This window comes from Simochromis diagramma, unplaced genomic scaffold, assembly GCF_900408965.1.
Source record: "Simochromis diagramma unplaced genomic scaffold, fSimDia1.1 OVJJ01000501.1, whole genome shotgun sequence".
In the NCBI taxonomy this organism is placed as follows: Eukaryota; Metazoa; Chordata; class Actinopteri; order Cichliformes; family Cichlidae; genus Simochromis; species Simochromis diagramma.
Window position 1 is genome coordinate 710,815 of NW_024387320.1, and position 19,420 is coordinate 730,234.

Sequence of the window (19,420 nt, forward strand, 5' to 3'; positions counted from 1 at the left end):
ATTGTTTTTCGAGGAACCTCAAATGGTTTTATGAAAAGGGACATTCCCTGTTGCACCACCATTAACAGTTCATAAGACACTTCACTTTTTGAATGTAACGTCACTGATATGTATTTCAGTTGCTGTGATATTCAAAGAGATGTTCCTTATACACTAAATGGAGACAGAAAGCTTCACTGTACAAAAGCAGACAGGACTCAATAGCTTAACAGTAGCAATTTGTTCAACAGCCTCACAAAATTGGAGTTTGAAATGTGTAAAATACAGACACCTAAATCGACGGGTACAGTACACTATGAAAACACTTGTAGTCAGGTAAGCACTGATTGGCCCCCACCTCCCCCCCCCACCCACCCCCCAAATCTTCACAGCAGTCAAAGACACATATTTCACTTGAACACAACAAGTCACAAACTCAAAAAGAAAAGACATACAAAGCAGATGGTTTTTGGTTACAATGCGTGTCTGAACACCTCTGTGGGTTAAATTAAATCAGCTCTTGGTCATTTGATCTGTGATATCATCATCATCACCCCTGGCAGGTGAGAGAGAACGGGATCGCGCCCCACCTGTCAGTTACCAGAGTCCCGAGGGTCGAGAGCACAATCTGACCCCCCACACTCCTGGCTGATGACAGAGCTGTGAATGAGACTGCTTGACAGGGACTTAGGCCTGAGCTCGCAGGTCAGGTAGGAGGGCTCCTCCAATTCTGTGTGCAGTGGGGAGCACTGGCCATCTGGAGGGCCATAGGCACTGCTGTCTGAACCCCCGTCCCTCACTTCTTTGGACTCTTGGTTGGCCATGTCCGGGGGCACACTACTCTTGGTGGGACTACTAGACGCAGATGGACTCTCCTGGAGCGGTGGGCTTAGTGCACGCTGCGATTTTAAGTAAGGTTTGACATTGGCCACAAGGATTGTACTGTCCCGCTGTTCCTTTCCAAACGTGCTGAGGGTTTTTCTGCTGTTGCAGCTGATGGTGCCATAAATCTCTGTCTCTACCATGGCATCCATTCCCACAGGGATGAAAAGGTTGGTGCGATTATCGGCGCTGTCTGCTTGGCTTCCTACCCGTAACTTTGGCATCCAGCATCTGTCAGAATGTCCCAGTGCACGACATTCATCGGTGCAGTGGACTGATTTGTCTTGCTCTGTAAAAACAGTTAAACATTTTGTTATTGGACCATGCTGGGGTGAGTAAAAAAAAAAACAGAAGATGATGTAGATGGCATTTGAAGGATGAGCAGCAATAATAAAACGCCACAAACGGATGCAAATTTTGATGCTATTAAAATCCAGCTCATAGCTAAGTATCTTTGTTGATATAGAGTATGTGTCACCAGACATTTTCAGAATAAATAGCAACAGCAGCTTATTGCGACAGCAACTGTGAGGGTTTGAATTTAGCAATGCATGTTTTCCATTCTAAAAACTGCTTACGATGCAACCTTAAAGCACTGATACGCAAATAAAGTCATATAAAAAAAAAGTTAATTTTATTCTTTTCTTTTTCCGTTATTGTACCAAATGAATGATTCGTCCTATATATGAAATCTTTTCCCTCTGCTATTCTCAACAACCTGTGTAGGTGTTTCCTGGAAAATATCATCTGGTGCAGAGGAAGTGATGTTTTTTTTTTTTTTCATTTACATTTCCATCAGAAGATGTTTGTGTGAAATAAACAAAAAAAAGAAAGAAAAACAAGCCTGAATTTGCATGACTGCATTCGCCATTTCTGACCAGAAAGTTTTGAAACAGTCCGTAGTTGGGATGTTGTTCGACATTGTGCGGGCTCATTATTTTCATTTTTGTATATTTTTTCTAAAACTTCAAAAGATAGAATGTTTGGGAGGGAGTTCAAAAACTGTTATATTGACACTAAAATAATATATCCAAGTCAGTGGATTTTAGTTTGATTGTGGAAGTGCCATTTGACCTTGAGTGTTTCTTTTATTTATTTTAAAGGACTCTGGTGCATAGCCAGGGGCTCATTGGCACATTTTTCATCTTTTTTAGTGGATGCATATTGTGAACTAAGCTGTTCTCTGAACACTTGTGGACCTCTGCTGTAGTAAACAGTCATCAACAAGCTCCCTAAACAACTGTCTTTGGACACTGGCTAAAATTAAGATTAAATCTTTCTCATAAGCTTCTTTTAAAAGGCCAAACAATAAGCTTTAAATATAATCCACACTGAAAGTATTGAGTACTGTTGATTTAAGTGGTCCGCTGGATATTCCATGGCTGCAGTAGATTCTGCTTGATTGGCTGATGCGGCACACCACAACACAGGACTGCACAACGTGTTCATGGCACTAAATGTCAGCAACAAAGGAGAAATGGACAGCGCTCTATATTTGGGTTGTAAATCCATCGTTTACATTTCACACCACACCCAGCCCTGGAGGGGTACAATAAGCACACAGAAAGCAACACGTACCACAGAGCCAATTTCCATGGTGTAATGATGTAGAAGGTGTTGTTTTTCCTGACGCCATTACACTTTGCTATTGAAATTAATTTGACAATGATGCAATGGGATGTCTTGCATGTAGCCACAAGAATAAAAATGTCAAACACGTCTTTGTAAATTGACGGTAAATCCTACTTTTCTTTCATTTGCTATACATGTAAATGAAACTGCAATTTAATCTATAAAACTAATATTTCAAAGAATCCTCCAATTGTTCTGCTGACTGATTAAACTTATGTAAAAAAACAAGTTTTCATTTGTTGTGATTACTTTGAGGTTTTAAAGGCACCCTTTCACTAAATATACAAAGAAATGCAAACGATGAATTGATTAGTATTTGATTAAATATTTAGATGTTGTAGATCCCAGAAAATTGATTCTGTTTACTTGGGGATAGTGTTTTCCTTTATCTCCAGATGAACAGAATCAACTTTCTGGCATTTCCTTACCTGGATGACTGAGCATGCATCAAGACATAGATGGCTTGTACGCTTATTGTTGAATGGGGTAGACATTAATACAGATTGGGACACAAACAAAACAGGACACAAACACCGCTAATACAATCTTGTTACATATGATGTTAAATCTTCACATCATTCCTCTCTCATAAATAAAAAAATCACTTTCCTGCAACTAAAATTCCAATCAAAACTTGTATTTCATTTATATAAATAACTGCAATATTTAATTCACATGACTTGATGCTACTCTGATTAGCTAGATAAGGCTCCTCTATCTTGCTCACATGTCATTCTGTGGAGCAAATGAGTAACCCTGAATGAGGCACTTGATCTCATTTTGAAACCCGGCTTTGATGAGGATGGGAATACACAGCCTGGAATAAGAGGAAGCTCCACATGAACGCGTTCATCCTAGAAGAGGTGGATAGATCCTCCTTTTCAAAGGCAACAGTACCTTCCGCATAAACTGGCCTCGACCAGTTTGCTGGAGGATACTAAACGGCAAAGAGGAAGTTCAAAATTTAAAAAAAAGATACCTCCTCTATGCCAAAACCCCCAAAAGCAGTAAAAAGCAGCACCATGTGCCACACAGCCAGTGGAAGCTCATTTGCAAAGTACATGCCACAATTATCACATACCGCTGCTCAAGTATACGAACACCAATACACCCACACATAGCCATAGGATATAATGGAACTGTTATTTATAAGGACTGGGCAGATTTAAATGGGGTTGTTAATTTACATAAGAACTGTTTTACAGATTCTACGTCTGCAAAAATGTTGAAGGGAAAGATTTTTACATTTTCTTCCCAACAAATGTTAAAATGGCATTCAGTGTGCTACAGATTTCTTGAAAGGGCAACAGTCATTTCTTTGTAACGTTGTGTGTGTTTTATGTGCAAAGTAAAGACTTTTGGGAATAATAGGTGTAATTTGAAATCATGTCATCTCCTAATTGTATATGAGATGTGACTTTTGTCTGTTTATACAGGCCAATTTTTTTCACATTGAGGTTTTCTGTAGAAAGATCTCGCATCAAAATGAGCATAAACACAGACCTTGCAGATTTCACTAAATGAAAACCCCACCTTTTACCTTTGTGTGCTGCTAGTTGCTCTGCTGCTATTCCCAGCTAAGTAAACATAACAAACATTGTAGGATTGAAGATCCTTTATATAAATGTGTGATGTAAGACGTGCTCTGAGAAGAATTAAACCAGCCGGTGCACAGCTAATGCACACAGACTCACATTTTCTTAACAGATAGCTCTAATAATTAGTTCAACGATCTGGAAATTTTGATCTTTTTATGATCTTTTTTTATATTTTGCTTTTTAAATTTTTTTTTTAATTTATTTTTATATAAGATATAAGCGGAACATGTGCTTTATCAAGTTTTCTCAGGTCAATGATCATCATCGATTGTGCTTTTACAGTTTATATTAAGTTGCATGTGGCCTGTCAGATCCAAGGTAAAGAACAGAAGCCTTTGCGATTATTGTTAAAGTTGTATCTAAACAGTAGAAATAAAGTCTTCTCTTGGTCGCTCATATTTGTACTGGGTCAGTACGATGTGTAAATGTATCTTTGAAAACACAAGTAGATGCTGACAAGCCATAGCAACTCTTAGATTTACTAAACAAATTTGTATTTCTGGGTTTCGGGCAGCAATGATTTTTTCCTCTCATGCTGGAGGTTGTAAGAACTTATGTTACATTCTTAGCATAAACTATTATGGTGCTTTGTCAGGATTCAAAATATGCATTTGCTCAAAAAGCATCTTACAAGAGAGAACTAAATTATGGCTTTGATTTGGCATAACTGCAACACAGATCCTGCATATTGTAAGTGCTACACGCTTTGATGCATCTACACCCCAGATTACAGTTCTGTGCCCCATGCATTTGTGTTTCTCCATCTTCTTTTCTCCGCCACAGAGAAAAAAGTATTTTTTATGCACAGATACACAAGGCCAGAACAATAAGCATAAGCAAGGAGAAGCAGGGAGATGCTGAATTCATTTCCATGCTGCCTATCACCAGTGCGGAGGAGCGAGCAGATGATGCTGATGCAAAAGGATGTATGTGCTTAGAAGGTACACCAGCAACAGAGTAAGGTATTTTTGCCGTTTGCACTATTGTGTGGTGCTAGAAAGCCCAGAGTAATTGAAAGACATGTTTATATTATATAAGGTTAAATTGTTACTCAGATAATACTTTACATTATAGACCTTTCTGCTTAGAATTTATTACCAGCATGTAAACCTTGTATATATGGCACCTGTGCAGTTTTAAGCATATCTAGGCTCATACACATGAGCTTATAGTGTCTATCAAAAGCTATAACGTACCCTATCCTGCAATTAAGATTATTAAATAGTTTATATTACTACAGTTATAATATATATATGTTTAGGGATTTTGCAGTCTCCACTTGGGTGCCAAAAAGAGGTGTTATAGCTTAGAACAAGCACATTCATTAACAGCTGAAGTGCATTAAAAGGCATATTTTAACTGTTTATATTGTCTGTTTGATTGGGAAGGTTAAGCTATTACCCTTTTTTTTTTTTTTTTTTTTGCAATTGTGTAAATTGCACCAAAAGGATATTTTTTCCACTTTTATTGTCCTACACTACAGGTTTTTCTACAACACACAATATATACATAGGAAATTAACTAGGCACACTAGCTTGTATAGCAGTACTGTTAGATGTTGTGGGATTTTGATAGTTTAAAACAGGCTAAATGAAGTGGGAGTGCCTTCATCTGCTCTGCCTGCTCTCCATTTTACATTTATCACTGAGTAAAATTTTGTTAAATGCGTGCTCTGAAACGACGGAGCACCTTTATGTATTCTGCTGCTGCATTTACACCGCCACATAACAGAAACATGACAAAGTGACAAATAGCTGTGATCTTATGGGCAACTGTAGAATGCAACAATAATGTGTTCTCAAAAACAAAGAAACTGCCTGCCCATTATAAATAGAATCAGAAAAAGCCTAGCAACATACCCACTGTGCATCTGGTGTCTGTGAGAGTGAATAAATATTCAGAGTGCATGATGGTGGAAGCTGCACAGGTGCATATATTACCTGTATCAAAGCAGCCAGGAGACTAGAGGGATGGTAAAGGTAAAGACATAAAAGCAATACTACTTAACCCACAAGCTTTTGTGTTGGTGCATTTGGAACTAAAATTCTGAGGTGTCTCCATTTTGGATAATAGCACTATCTTGTCTAAATCTGCAAAACAGTGGCTTTGTTGTTCAATAAATGTACCTGCATGTTTGTGTGGTGTGTGTTTGTGTGTGTGAGAGAGAGAGACAGTGAGAGACAGAAGGAGTATGTGGGTTGGAGGGTGTTTTGTGTGTGTGATCACGTCTAAGGCATAATGCATAATGTAGACCTTCCAGCTTGTAGTCTGCGGACAGTGACACCATTTAATGTTCAACTGACCAACCCCAGGAGAGAGAACAGAGTTTAATCCAACCATTAGTTTTGCCTTTTAACTGCATTCCTCACATGCAAGCAGGGAAGCCATTAGCAAAACATGTTGATATTAAAAGCAAAGCCCGAATTCATCGCTTTTCTCTTATCTTATAAATGCAGGTCTATAAATTAACTGACATTCCTGTCAAGCGAAGCGTCAGTACTGCACTTCTAAGTATTCAGTTTTGCATGTACAAAACATCTCCTTCAATATCTCTTCATGTGATTGGCCTTAGAACTTGGGTTGAATCAGATTCAGAAATGTGCTGCAAAAAAAAGTGATTGAATTTACACCTCCCACAGAGTCAAGTTTGGTCTACCATAATTCCTCATAGCACGCACACACACACACACTCACTCACTCACACATATATAAAAGTGAGATAGATCGAGAGAGAGAGATTCGCACATCCTTCTGGCAGCCGCAAGAGTGTTTCCATCTCTGCCCTCCTGAGCATGCTGCAAACAAACAGTACATAGCAATGTAAATGGTGTGGAAAGTACTGCACAGGGACATGATGACCACAGCCATTCTCTTCCAAGGCGCAGACAAGGAAATGAGAAACATCACCACTTCACTCAAGTCCCCCATTATCTTTTATCTTACCACTGAGAGTTGCTCTCATATTTTCAGTTTATATCCACAATAGCTAAATATATCAGACCCTATCAGGTCAGCCAGGTTGAAACAGATTGACAGTCATCTATGATTATACTCCTGGCAGCGCCAATCGTTTCAGATTTGTGAAATAAAATTTAACATTTCTATTTCCAGTTGGAAAGCAGGCTCCTCTCAAAACAGTGCAACCACAGCAAAACCAATAACAGCTGAGAAAGTCTTTCCAAGCAAAAGGTGGAAGCTCTGTGTCGTGTTGCACCATAAATATCTTTCATTTTGCACCGCAAGTGCCGATCATGTTTCTTGTCTCTGTCATCTTATTCAGGACATGTATGTGACAAACCTGTATTAAAATAATGACATGATCAAAGAAAGGCGCCTACGGAGGTACACTTTGCCATGCATATGAGGTGGTTTGATAGCTAAATCAGACAGAAGATGTTTGCAATTTCTACCTTCAGCCAAGGAACACTTTTATCCTTTTAAACTATCATCTGCCTTCCTCTCTGGTGCCTTCATGTCATCTTTGAAACACAACTCAGGCTGCATGCAAGTTAAAGTGGGACAAAGTAACACTGCAGCTACAGCATCTAATGACAGTTCAGCTTCTTGACAGGAGAAGTGGCTGCATTGGCTGCACCCCCCAAAATGGTAGACCCCCACTTAAAGATCAGTGAGGTGCATGCATGTTCCCACTGGATAAACTATAAATAATGTCTAGTGTAAGAGTCAGATAGGCATCTTCAAGATGTCCACTCACCCTGCTCGAAAGGCTGGCCATTAACTGCTGTTGCTTTCATCTTGAGGGCCTCCCTGGCAGACGTGTCGCAGTGTGAGCCTTTATTAGTATCCTGGTCACTATCAGCTTGGTCACTATCACCATGGCCACTGTCTCGGAGGCTTGCTCGTTCTGCATCCTTAAATGTTGAGCTGCAGCAGAACAGGAAGAGGACAAAAAGAAAGAAAAAAAAGAATTTAACTTACCTCTTAACTCCTGTTTGATAGCCATAGTCAGCTGGCTTGATACAAAAGTGAAGAAGCTAAATGCACTGGTCAGACGTTTTTGGCTAGTGCTCTTACCTTTGAACAAATGGCTGCCTGCTGCCAGCATAATTGGGCTCTGAGGGAAAATTTTCAGTCTAAAAATGAAAGGAAAATAATATTTTATATTGTCCATGTTAAAATTTTAATTGACAGCCCAAGTAACATGAGATTAAGACAGGAAAAGAAATTATCTTATCCAGTTTTTAGATTCGAATTTCTTTACTCTAGCACGTGGAAAATCTGCTCAAGAAAATCTGCTGAGCACCTGGCAGTGACGAAATCACGAGAGGAACAAATCTCCATTGTGACCATATGTACTCTCCCTCAGCGAGGCGAAGAGTTAAGCATTAGCCACTGTCATCAGCATCCTTTCCACCCTATCTTGACAATAATGTGTTTGTGTTGATCACACCCACATACTCTAGTGACTGGTGACAGTGCCAGGCCTTGTCATCTGCGTTATCATCTCCAAATGAGACTGTCTGTGAGACTGTCCTAGATATTTACATGGTTTACAACACATAATTCTGCTGTGCTAAACTGCACTACAAGCCTATGCTGTCAAATTAGCATGTTAGCTGGCTCGTGTATTCAACCCTGCCGTCTCTACAAGGCATGGCTGGACCCTATTAATGGCCTTATCGTGCCAACTTTGGATACGGGCTGGTGGATCTGGCCCATATTTGCGGGGAGCGAAAAATGCGATTGTAAGGTTATGCTGTGTGCATCTCGCTGTCTGGTGCACATTGGTTCAGTAATGTGATCGGACAAGCTGCTCAAACACCTGTCCAATCCCACATTTCAGGCAAGGTTTTGTTTTCACTCTATAGCAGCAGATCTGGCAGGGTCACAGCAGCCTTCTTCAAGACTCACACTGTTTGCATGTCTAACTGAGAGTGCTTTCTGATTATGAAGACCAACTGCACCATTTTCCAAAAGAAGACTTAAGATTGAGCAATTTCGAAATGATTCTCAAATACTGCTATGGATAAAAAAAAAATCAAAAAACCTCTCCTTAGTGAAATGCCATTTGAAGCACATGAATACGATTCAACAGTAAGTTGCCGTATAACGCTTTATATGCAGAGAATGATTCAGAGCATCATAACAGCGGGAGAAAAAGTGAAAATAATGATGTCTGCTCACAGTGACAGAGTTTCTCTTTTTTCAGTCGATTACTTTTCTTTTGTCAGATCAGTATGGCTAAGCAGTGTGTACAGATAAGCAAGAATAAAGGGCTGATAAAGAACACAGTGCAGCATCCTTCTTACCTGTATCACTGACATCCTATTCGCTGGAGTGTCTGTGCTAAGCCCGGCAAAGCTGGAGTGGCAACCTGCCCTGGGGACTGTCAGGCTGTTTGGGGTGGTTTTCAGGTACATGACCTCTGACCTGGGCAGTGTGAGTGGCAGGGGGCTCTGGTAGTCAAAACAAATTGGCGAGGTGATGAGAGACGGGCTGCTCACCACGTTCATTCGACTCGCAGAATCTCTCTCCTCCATCTCACTTTGAACCAGCATGATGTCACTCTTGTTGATCCGTTTCTTTTTCCCCTTCCCCACTGGAGGATTGGAGTACTCAGCCATGCGGCAGTTATAATTCCCAGCCTCCTTATCTTGATGCTTGGACTTGACAGCAATGGCGGTCATGACTGCTAAGAGCATGACAGAGATAATGCAGAGGGTAACTATGAGGGGCAGGGACACATCCCAGTGCTGCTGTTCCCCACTCGCGCTGGATCCCCCTCCTGTTGCTGTGTCTGTGTTCGCCTTAATGATCAGCTTAGCCACGGCAGATAAGGGGGGCTTGCCATGGTCAGTTACCTTCACCACCAGCTCAACCACTGGGGCGACCTCTTCCCAAAGAGCATGGGCAGTTCTGACCTCTCCTCCCACTGGATCCATCTCAAACAGGTGGTCATCGTTTCCCTCTGTGATCTCATAGGTCAAATGTCCACTTTCTCCATGGTCATGGTCCACTGCTTTCACTGTAGCCACAATGTATCCAATACCTACATTTCTAGGCACCGGGATTTCCGCTGTATCATTCTGAAGAAGCGGTAAAATAATAACCGGGAGATTGTCGTTGACATCGAGAACACTGACTCTAACTGTAGAAGTGCTTTCCATGTGAGGTGATCCTCCATCTTTAGCCTGAACTTTGAACTCAAATGATTTCGTTTGCTCATAATTGAAAGACCGGGAGGCATATATGGCTCCATTGGTGGGATTAACAGACACATATGTGTAGACTGAAACATCTCCTATATGTGATGGAAGAATGGAGTACATCACTGTCCCATTTCGACCCACGTCTGGGTCGTGGGCCAAAACGGAGCCCAAGTACTCCCCCGGGATGTTGTTCTCAGGCACCTGTAGCACATACACTGCTTTTGTAAAGCGTGGTGCGTTGTCATTTTCATCCAAGATTTTTACAGTAAATGACCTAGTGTAATTCAAAGACGGGATCCCATTATCTCTGGCTACAATTGTTACATTGTATTCATCTTTCATTTCCCTGTCCAGAGGTCTATCGGTGAGCAGCGTATAAAAATTGTCATTGTTTTCTTGCAGTCTGAAAGGTACATTTCCTAGTACCCGGCACTGAAGTTGACCATTACGGCCGGAGTCTTTATCTGTCACTCTGACCAGCGCTATGACAGATTCTGGAGGCGCTGCCTCGCTGATGGCTCCCTGCCGGACAGAAACAAAACTAATTATTGGCGAGTTGTCATTTTTGTCAAGCACTTTGACGGTAATTTTACAGTGGCCTGGTATTGGGTTGGGCCCCAGATCCTTAGCCTGCACATCAAACTCTATGATTGGATTCTCTTCATAGTCAATCTCTCCCTGGACCTTGATGACGCCAGTATTGGGGTCGATGGAGAACAAATCTTGTATTCGCTCAGATGCATACCCAGTGAAGGAATACACCACCTGCCCGTTACTTCCTTCATCTTGATCAGTGGCGTTCAAATCTATAAGTACTTTTCCAGGGGGAGAATTCTCTGGAATCTCTAAAACATAAGAGGATTTTTCAAAAACCGGGCTATTGTCATTCGAATCAGTCACTCTGACGTTGATCTGCATGGAGCCCGATCTTGGATACTCCCCTCCATCTATTGCTGTGAGAAGGAGGGTGTGATGACTCTGATCCTCCCTATCCAGAGGTCTCTGAACCACCAGCTCCGGATATATAGTCCCATCGCCTCTCACTTTTAAATCCAGAGAAAATGTATTGTAATCATCTCTTGTGACCTGGTATGTCTTTATCCCATTTTCCCCAGAATCTGAATCATGTGCAATAGTGAGAGGAAAGCGTGTCCCAGCAGCTGCGTTTTCTGAAATATCAATATTGACATGATCTGAGGGGAAACTGGGTGAGTTATCATTTATGTCCTGTATATCAATCTTGATCATGCATATTTCCTTGTCATTTGCAAACACTTCCATAGACAGCTGGCACTTTGGGTTACGCCTGCATAATGTCTCCCTGTCAATCCTTTGTTTGGTGAAGATTAGTCCACTCTCCGGGTCAACATCCACCAGATGTGGTGCTGAATTCTCCAGTACTCTGAAGTTTGATTTTTTCCCTCTCTCCATGGTCCCATATCCGGCATCTTTTGCTATATTACCTATAACAGTTCCAGGTCCTTGCTCCTCCGGGACAGAATAATTGAGATTTTTCAATGTCAGGGCTTTAACCCACAGCAGTAAGAAAACTGGTACAGAGAGACGCATCCCTTCAACCTGATCCGCAGTAGTGGCAGAGAGAAAAAAAATCCTCGTTGACTTTCAACCTGTTGATTACGGCAAACCTAGACTACTAAACCCTAACCCGGCATGTGGTTTACGCCGATCTTTGGCTAATTAGGTACTAAATCGATGCGTGAACCGCTACCTCTTTTTAAATTGGTATTTTAACCTCTTTCATATGCCGCTCGGCTATGATGAACTCTTTCTGTAAACAAAGATGACCGCCTGGCGATACCTGATGTATGAATTAAATATCAAATTCAACATCGTGTACGAGAAATGCTTTGGGGTTTTTTTCGTTGTTTTTTTTTCTCACGGGGGGGACTTAATGAATAATCGATGACTATAAAGTATTAATATTCCCTCCTGCATCCAAGGTTAAAGCGCTTGAATCTCTCTGGTGAAGGTTAGACCGTAGCTTACAAAAGCGCATTGCCCTCATGCGACATCTACACCTAGGCTACAGCAAATTCTGACATGCCCGTTCAAAATGCAGCATTGGCCGATGTTACCATTCGCAATGCATTTACTTTTTTCCCTGTGCGGCACACTGTTGCATATGGGTTCTGCTCGTGTAGCATATACAGCCTACCCATGCCACAAAGTAGAATAAAAGCAGGATATAGAGCTGCTACTCCTGTCCAACCTTTTGTGTTCCCGTCATTCAAGAGCATCTATAGCACGGCTGCGACTTTTGCCCGATGATTGTCCTATAATCAGTCCAGTAATCCCATAATCCAGTCCAATTGGACCCAGTGCTCTCGCATCCTTCATTCGGGCAATGCTCATCTGCACTGCCCCCGTAAACGTTGCCAGAAAATGCAAAAAGAAAAAAAGGCTGCTGGAAGATTTCAGATAATCAAAATTAATCGCTTTTCCTGCGCTCAGTTCTCTCCGCGTCAACTGTTGAAACCTGCTCCCTTCACAGTGAGCTGATCTGCCCGGAATCCTCTCGACGCCTTTATAACAGACTCCGGTGTAGGTTGTTTCTTGGTGCATTTAACATAGTTTCTGATCGTCTTCCAGCAAATGAGTGAACAGTGACAGATCTTGCCTTGGGGGTTTCTCCAATAGGTCTGGCAAGATCGCATGAAGAAGGGCTGTTCTAGTGCTACGTGATTCATTTACTGATGTGCGCGCACAGAGCAGCAGCATCAGAGGGAAAACGTGCTTGTGGATGTTGCTCCTAATACATGTGGAAGTGAACTAGGGATTATGAAAAGATAGGTGAAATGTGTTTGGCTGGGAGGAAGTAGAAGCGGTGAGGATTTGACAAGTGATCATTTTTAAGGTGAATTGGATCAGATGGCCAACATGGTGTGGAAAATGTGAAATTAAAGTTGATAAAAATGTTTCAAGGTTTCTTCCCCTTGCAGTGCCATGTTCTTGGTGTCATTGAACATCTTTGGATATTCAGAACTAAAGATTCTTATTAATTATTAAAAAAATAACAGGCGACCACCTGTCTCTTGCATTGCACCTTGTTGTCGATTAGTGCGATTAGTTCTGAGAAAATCTAACCATGACATAAAATAAGAGACAGACTGTGGGTGTTTTCAGGATTATCTCTGCAAAGGACATAAGAGAACTGCTTATTCCTCTGAAAAAAAAAATAACAAGGCTTATTTCCCAGCTCAAATATCACAGCTGTTGATATAACCTGCCTTCTGCATCTATCACACTTGCTTTCAATAGCCTATCCACATCAATCTCATATCTCATATGGAAAAAGATGGACTGACATTTAGTTCACTCAGCATTTCAACAATATGACATTTGCATTTTTTCCCCCTCACTTGACCAAATCTTAGTGACGCATGGGGCTCCTTGATGATGCAGGTACCATACCAGAGTCATTCTGAGAGGAAGCTGTGTCAACTAGTGTGGCCCGGTTTCTCATTTAATTCCATGTTGCCCAGGATCTAAATCAACCTTGAGTTGTCCCCGAGTTCATTTTCATTGTCTGAAACATGGCTGCTTTCCTCCTCTGGGGAGCATCAACTTTGCCTTGCCAGGGTGCAGCCTGCATAAATTGGCCATTTCTGCAGGTAAGAGATAAGGACAACAAAGGGAAACTAATTATCATTCAGTCTATGTTAAAACCTCAGGAAAGAACTGCTATTGACAAATGTGTGTGCATTGTCACAGTCATACCATTTAATATGATCTGAACTTTGAATGAGAGGGTGGTTCATATCCATAATAAATAGGCCACATCCTAATGTGAGGCTTTGGCTGCCTTGTTCTTATAGAAGCTGATGACTTTGTCATGGATAAGTTTCTCTAATGAGACCACTGTCCCCGCCCTGGAGTATGAACCACGATCTCTGCTGCTTTTCTTGCAGTGAAAACACAGGGATGTTTTATGACGAATTGATTTTTACCTGGAAGCACAATATTTGGCTGGTGTAAAATCATACCTGTTGTATTCCACAGGGGTTGAAACGGCAAAACACTGCTCATTTAAGCATACTTGTAATATCTTGGCATCTCTTTGATGTCATTCACTTACCACTCTGCACAAGCGTGATTAGAGGTGAGATTAAATTGTTTATCATTCTGTTTTTCCTCCCGTTGCTGGTTGCACCACACTTCAAGCTGCACACCGGAATACTGATGGTGGTGAGTGGGAATGATGATCAAGTCAATGAATCTTGGTGCAGAGTAAACAAAGGGAAAAGCAGGTTCTTCAAACAATTTCCTCCAAGAGACATTTTGCAAAGATGTAAATTGCGCACACAAAATAATTTGTACAGCAATGGTCGGGACAGCATCCCTATTAACTGTAAAGAAAAAAAGTTACAATAGTGACAACAGCTATTATGTATGATGGTCAAAATAACACAGAACAGTGACATCCAGTAATAATTATTACTCTGAACTACTTAAACTACTATATTGCAATAAAAAGAAGTCTGTATTTCTGTAAAGTTTCTTAAAGCCCACTATTATGTGTCTTTCACTGTGAAATAATGATCCATATCCCTGCATAATCGATGTGTCATGATTCTTCAGCAGAGTACCCATCTTAAAGGGACAGTTCATTCAAGCACCAAAAACTCTTCCCCCTATTCTTGTAACCACTCATGCAGAAAATTTTAGTTTTATGTGTCAAGATTTTTGAGAAGCCTGCCTCTGAAACTTCTGCTGCCAATATAATACAAAAAAAAAGTTGTACCGAAACACTGAAACTGAATTTCAATGTACCTGCCGAAGGGATTAAAGGGAAATCTGTTTTGTACATTCCACACAACATGATATCCACATTTTAAGGCAGTGGTTCTTATACTGGGGTTTATGCCATCTACTAGTGGGGCGAGGATCAGGAGAATGAAACTAAAAGTTGGGGGAAGGACATTGAGTTTTCCCTGTTTATGCAATAGGCATGCCAGAAAAAGAAACAAGAAGAGGGAATATTTCCCTCATAAAAATGAATTTGGATGAAAATGAGACTGATATAACCCTTGGAGGGGTTAATCAGTCTAAAGGACTATCATTGATGACTCCGACCCCAATCTTACCTCCAGACCTAAGATATATATAATTTCTGTTTTCATTAAATTGTTCTCCCATGTCTTGTTTATATGTAAACAAAGAAAACCATCATTTTAACTGACACACATAAATTTTGCCTTTCTCTAAAACACAGGATTAGTTTATGATCACCACCCATAACGACTTACACCTCAGAAGGTTAATATTTCCTCAGTGACTAACATACTGTTTTTGGAGAAAAAAAAGTTTGTTTTTGGTGACATGCAATTTTCTTTCACCACCCCAAAACAAATTCAGTTTGCTTCAGTTCAGTAAAGGTAGCAGCAGACATCTTGAAATTGCAGCAAATAAAATAAACATTATCTGCATGTGAGTCCAGTCATGTCCTATTTTCATCTATTCTGTTTTTGCACTCTTCTTAAAGCATAAGTCTGGCCATATTCCCTATTTTTTTCTTCACAACAAATCCTACAAAAAGACCAAATCCAACAATGCCAAAAAAATGATCTGACTGACAAGTGATGCCTGGAATGTAAGAGGTAAGGACGAGCAGAAAGATGGCACAAAGCATAGGACTTTGACTCTGGAGAGGTTTGCATCCTGAGCCCCATCTGTGGTTAGACTAAAGCAAGATTAGGAAAAGACTGTGGTCTCATCTAATGTTGATGACTGCAGTCGCCGTTCTGCATCGAGACACAACTGGAACTTACTCTAACCTTAACCATGTGCTTTCAGTGCATAATCACAACCATAACAAAGCTCAGTGACAGTGTGATTAGTTTTAGGTGTATGAAATGCGCTATTATATACTGTAATACAAACCCAACATGATAATAAATACACTGTCAGCAAACATTTCACTGAAACTTTATGTAAAACATTTGTGTAACTTGCCAAATACCTTAGTTAACAACATTTCCTTATTATGTTAATAGAATATGTAATTGGGGCAGCTTTACATTTCCTTCAAAATATATTAAAATATTTGCTGCTGCTACTTGTAGAAATACAATCTCATAGGGAGACGGGTTGACACTGTTGCACTGGGTAGCATGTTTCTTCATTAAGATTAACATGGGAGCTGTTGTTTATTTTTAGTCCCATATACACAAGCTGTCATAATTCACTGGCATACCAAATGTGCATTAATCTGCTGCTGAAAATATTCCCAGAGAAATGCCCTATTTGCCAACGAGTCTCCAAACATAAACAGCCATATAGGTCAGCTGTTCCTACCCAGTGATATGACCCGTAAGAGAATACCTGAAGCAGAAGAAATGCCACAGATAAATTGTCAACAACCTTGGCTGAAAAAAATAAAAAATAAAAAATAAAAAGCCATTTATGATATGACAGTGCTGTGGTGAAGGACTGGTTATTTTTAATTACTTTTTAGATTAGCTTTAATTCAAACTATGATCTTTTCAGGCATGCAGGCACTTATTTTTAAATTAGTCTCTTGTATTTACCTCAACCATGAAAGAGCAAGGTCGGCAGAAGAAAGATAGTACTTCTCTGTAGGGTTAGAGGACTTTTTGTCATTGCATAAAAACAATATAGGTTTAATCAGCTTGAAACAGAAAGTAAACAGCAGCCATCCATGTTACTGTCTGGTGTTGTGTTGTGTTGACCCATCCATAAACCCTGACCACCTTTGTATTTAAGGACTGGGATTTGATCTGTTTCCAAGTATCTGTGTTTAACTTTTCATTAACTGGAACTTGACCTCATCTAAAACCATCCATCTCTGATGATGTTTAACCTGACCCCAACCTTACAGCGAGTCTTGGAAGCAGATGTAAGAAACCTCACCTGATGTCCTCCTTTGGTCCTTCGATAATAATTATTCCCATAAGTGGACTTTGTTATTTGTGGCGTTTGGTGTTTTATGAAGTTGTCCAACAATTGAAAGGATTTTTTTTCTAGTGCACTGACTTGTCTTATTTGAGCTAATCTAGTTTTCAAGTATCTCCACTAATATGTTACAGTTCAAAGCACACTCAAATACCAGACCATTGTCACGTGTTATTCCCTCCACTTTCTTGTATTATTCCCTAATTTATAGATGTCTTTCTGTATATATGGAATAAAAACTTTTCTTGTTCATTTCTGGCAATAAATATAGTCAAAGGATAAAAAAAATATGTTTTGTTTTATTTCACTGGTTTTCTTTGCACAGCACATCCACATCTTGGCCTTTTACTAGTGGCCATTACTCTTCCATTTTTGTACTGCAGGTTGACAATTGTTATGTGGTTCTCTCATATCCACCTTTATAGCAGAGCTGCTTGCCTCTCTGTGGGTGCAACAAAAGGAGACTCACACATCTCACAAGCCTTGTTATCATGATACGTGTCGAATAAATTATTTTTGCTACAAACCAGCTGTGGATTTGCATGTAAATGCAAATCCTCAAGGGTCAGTGTGTCAATTCTCCAACATTTCAATTCTGAATCAGAACTGCGGAGTCAAGCCTCCCTCTCTAGAGTGTATGGGTTAAAGCGTTGATGTTTTTGCATTAGATTTTTAAAGAAGCTCTCTAGGGATCCAGCAGTTACAGCATCTGTCTGCCAAATTCTTAAAACATAAATTCTGAAAATAATTTTGGAGTCTTCATAGCACCCAGTGCAGTTTTGGTTGTTGGTTCCTAATAAATTCTGAAAACAAATCTCCATTTTTTTGTTTGTGTGTGGGGGGGAAGGAGTTAAAAATATGACAGTCTTTTTAAGAGTTTATGCAAATATGTACCTTAAAACCTCACAAATTGCCTGCTCATCAATCAGTCTGGTAAAGAAGCATGCAATGCTGTGCTGTGATCCAAACACAAAACACATTAGGATGGCAAAACTTGCAGGTACTTTAGTGGAGCTGAATTCCTATTCAGTTCACATTGAACATTTCAGACTGGAATCGTGAATGCAATTATAAGACACAAGGAAACACACGCCATAGCCTGCAATTGCACATTTCCAGAGTTTCTGCAGTAAATGAAAAACAGAGTTTAAAAAGAGCTCTGTTTGGGGGTCAGTGCTACATAAAGGCATGTCAGATTTGGTGCTAATTGCCTTTGACTAAGCCAAAACATCAGTGAGTCAAATATATTAAATCATTTTAATTTGGCTTCACTTGGTCACAGTTGCTGGTTTTAAGCTTTGTTCACGACACAAAGGCTAACATTATTTTAAGCACAAACTACTTAACAGTCAAAGAATGCAGTCAAATAGAGTCATTAATTCATGTCTGCCTCTTGATAAGGTGTACATAAAAAATGGTAATATATATTGAAATAGATACTAACACTCGCGCATTATTAATATTTCAGTAAATCTATACAATTTACCATTCAGCTAGGCTTCATTAAGGGATCTGGAATTTGTATTACAAATGAGTCCAATAATTGTAAATAGCCTGAGCTGTAAAGTATTGCAAGCATAAGGAAGAATCACACGCTCCTGAAGATACATTGATTATTCATTTCAGTAATGAGCTAATGTCCTAACTCGTTAGACCTCAGCGCTCTAAAGTCACGTGGCAGATTTTAGCGACTCCAGCAACAACTTACTGTTCAAATTTCAAAACAGGCCTGCAACACAACTGCTGCGTCTTTGATTATGTTGGGAATATCACAGATTTGGACATTTTGATTCAGGCTTTGAACAAGGCTGTTTGCTCAATTGAAGTCATTCTTTCCTATTGTAATGTAAGAATATCTAGTCAAAGTCTTGAAGCTATAAGTATCCTGCCAGCCTGCGCTTACACATTAACATCTTTCCAAGTACACTCCAAGGAGAAGATACCCCTTAAGTTAAAACTGATGTTTTTAACTCAAGGGATGGTGTATGAAAACCCTTGGGACAGCTGTAGGGGAGACTACAGGAAATGGTAAGGAGCCAGAACAAGAGCTGGGAAAAAAAAGAAAAGAAAAGAATAAGAAGAGCACACTTCTCCAGGTGCACACACACGCACACTCAAAATACGAAAAACACTACAAAGTCCAGCATCAAACTGCAATGTAACCAAGGTTTTTTTTGTTTTGTTTTGTGTTTTTAACCAGAAAGTAATAGATGAGTGGATAAAGCT

General features: G+C 40.1%; 1 protein-coding gene across 1 annotated transcript; it reads right to left on the reverse strand.

Moving 5' to 3' along the window:
• Positions 1–362: 362 nt before the first annotated feature.
• On the reverse strand, positions 363–13,134 carry LOC120717579 (protocadherin-17-like). The gene is made up of 4 exons (XM_040005684.1): positions 9,362–13,134; positions 8,127–8,185; positions 7,807–7,976; positions 363–1,150 (listed from the first exon to the last, which is right to left on the reverse strand). Exons 1-4 carry the CDS (start codon positions 11,828–11,830, stop codon positions 573–575), a joined length of 3,276 nt encoding a protein of 1,091 aa, XP_039861618.1. The 5' UTR covers positions 11,831–13,134; the 3' UTR covers positions 363–572.
• Positions 13,135–19,420: the final 6,286 nt, after the last annotated feature.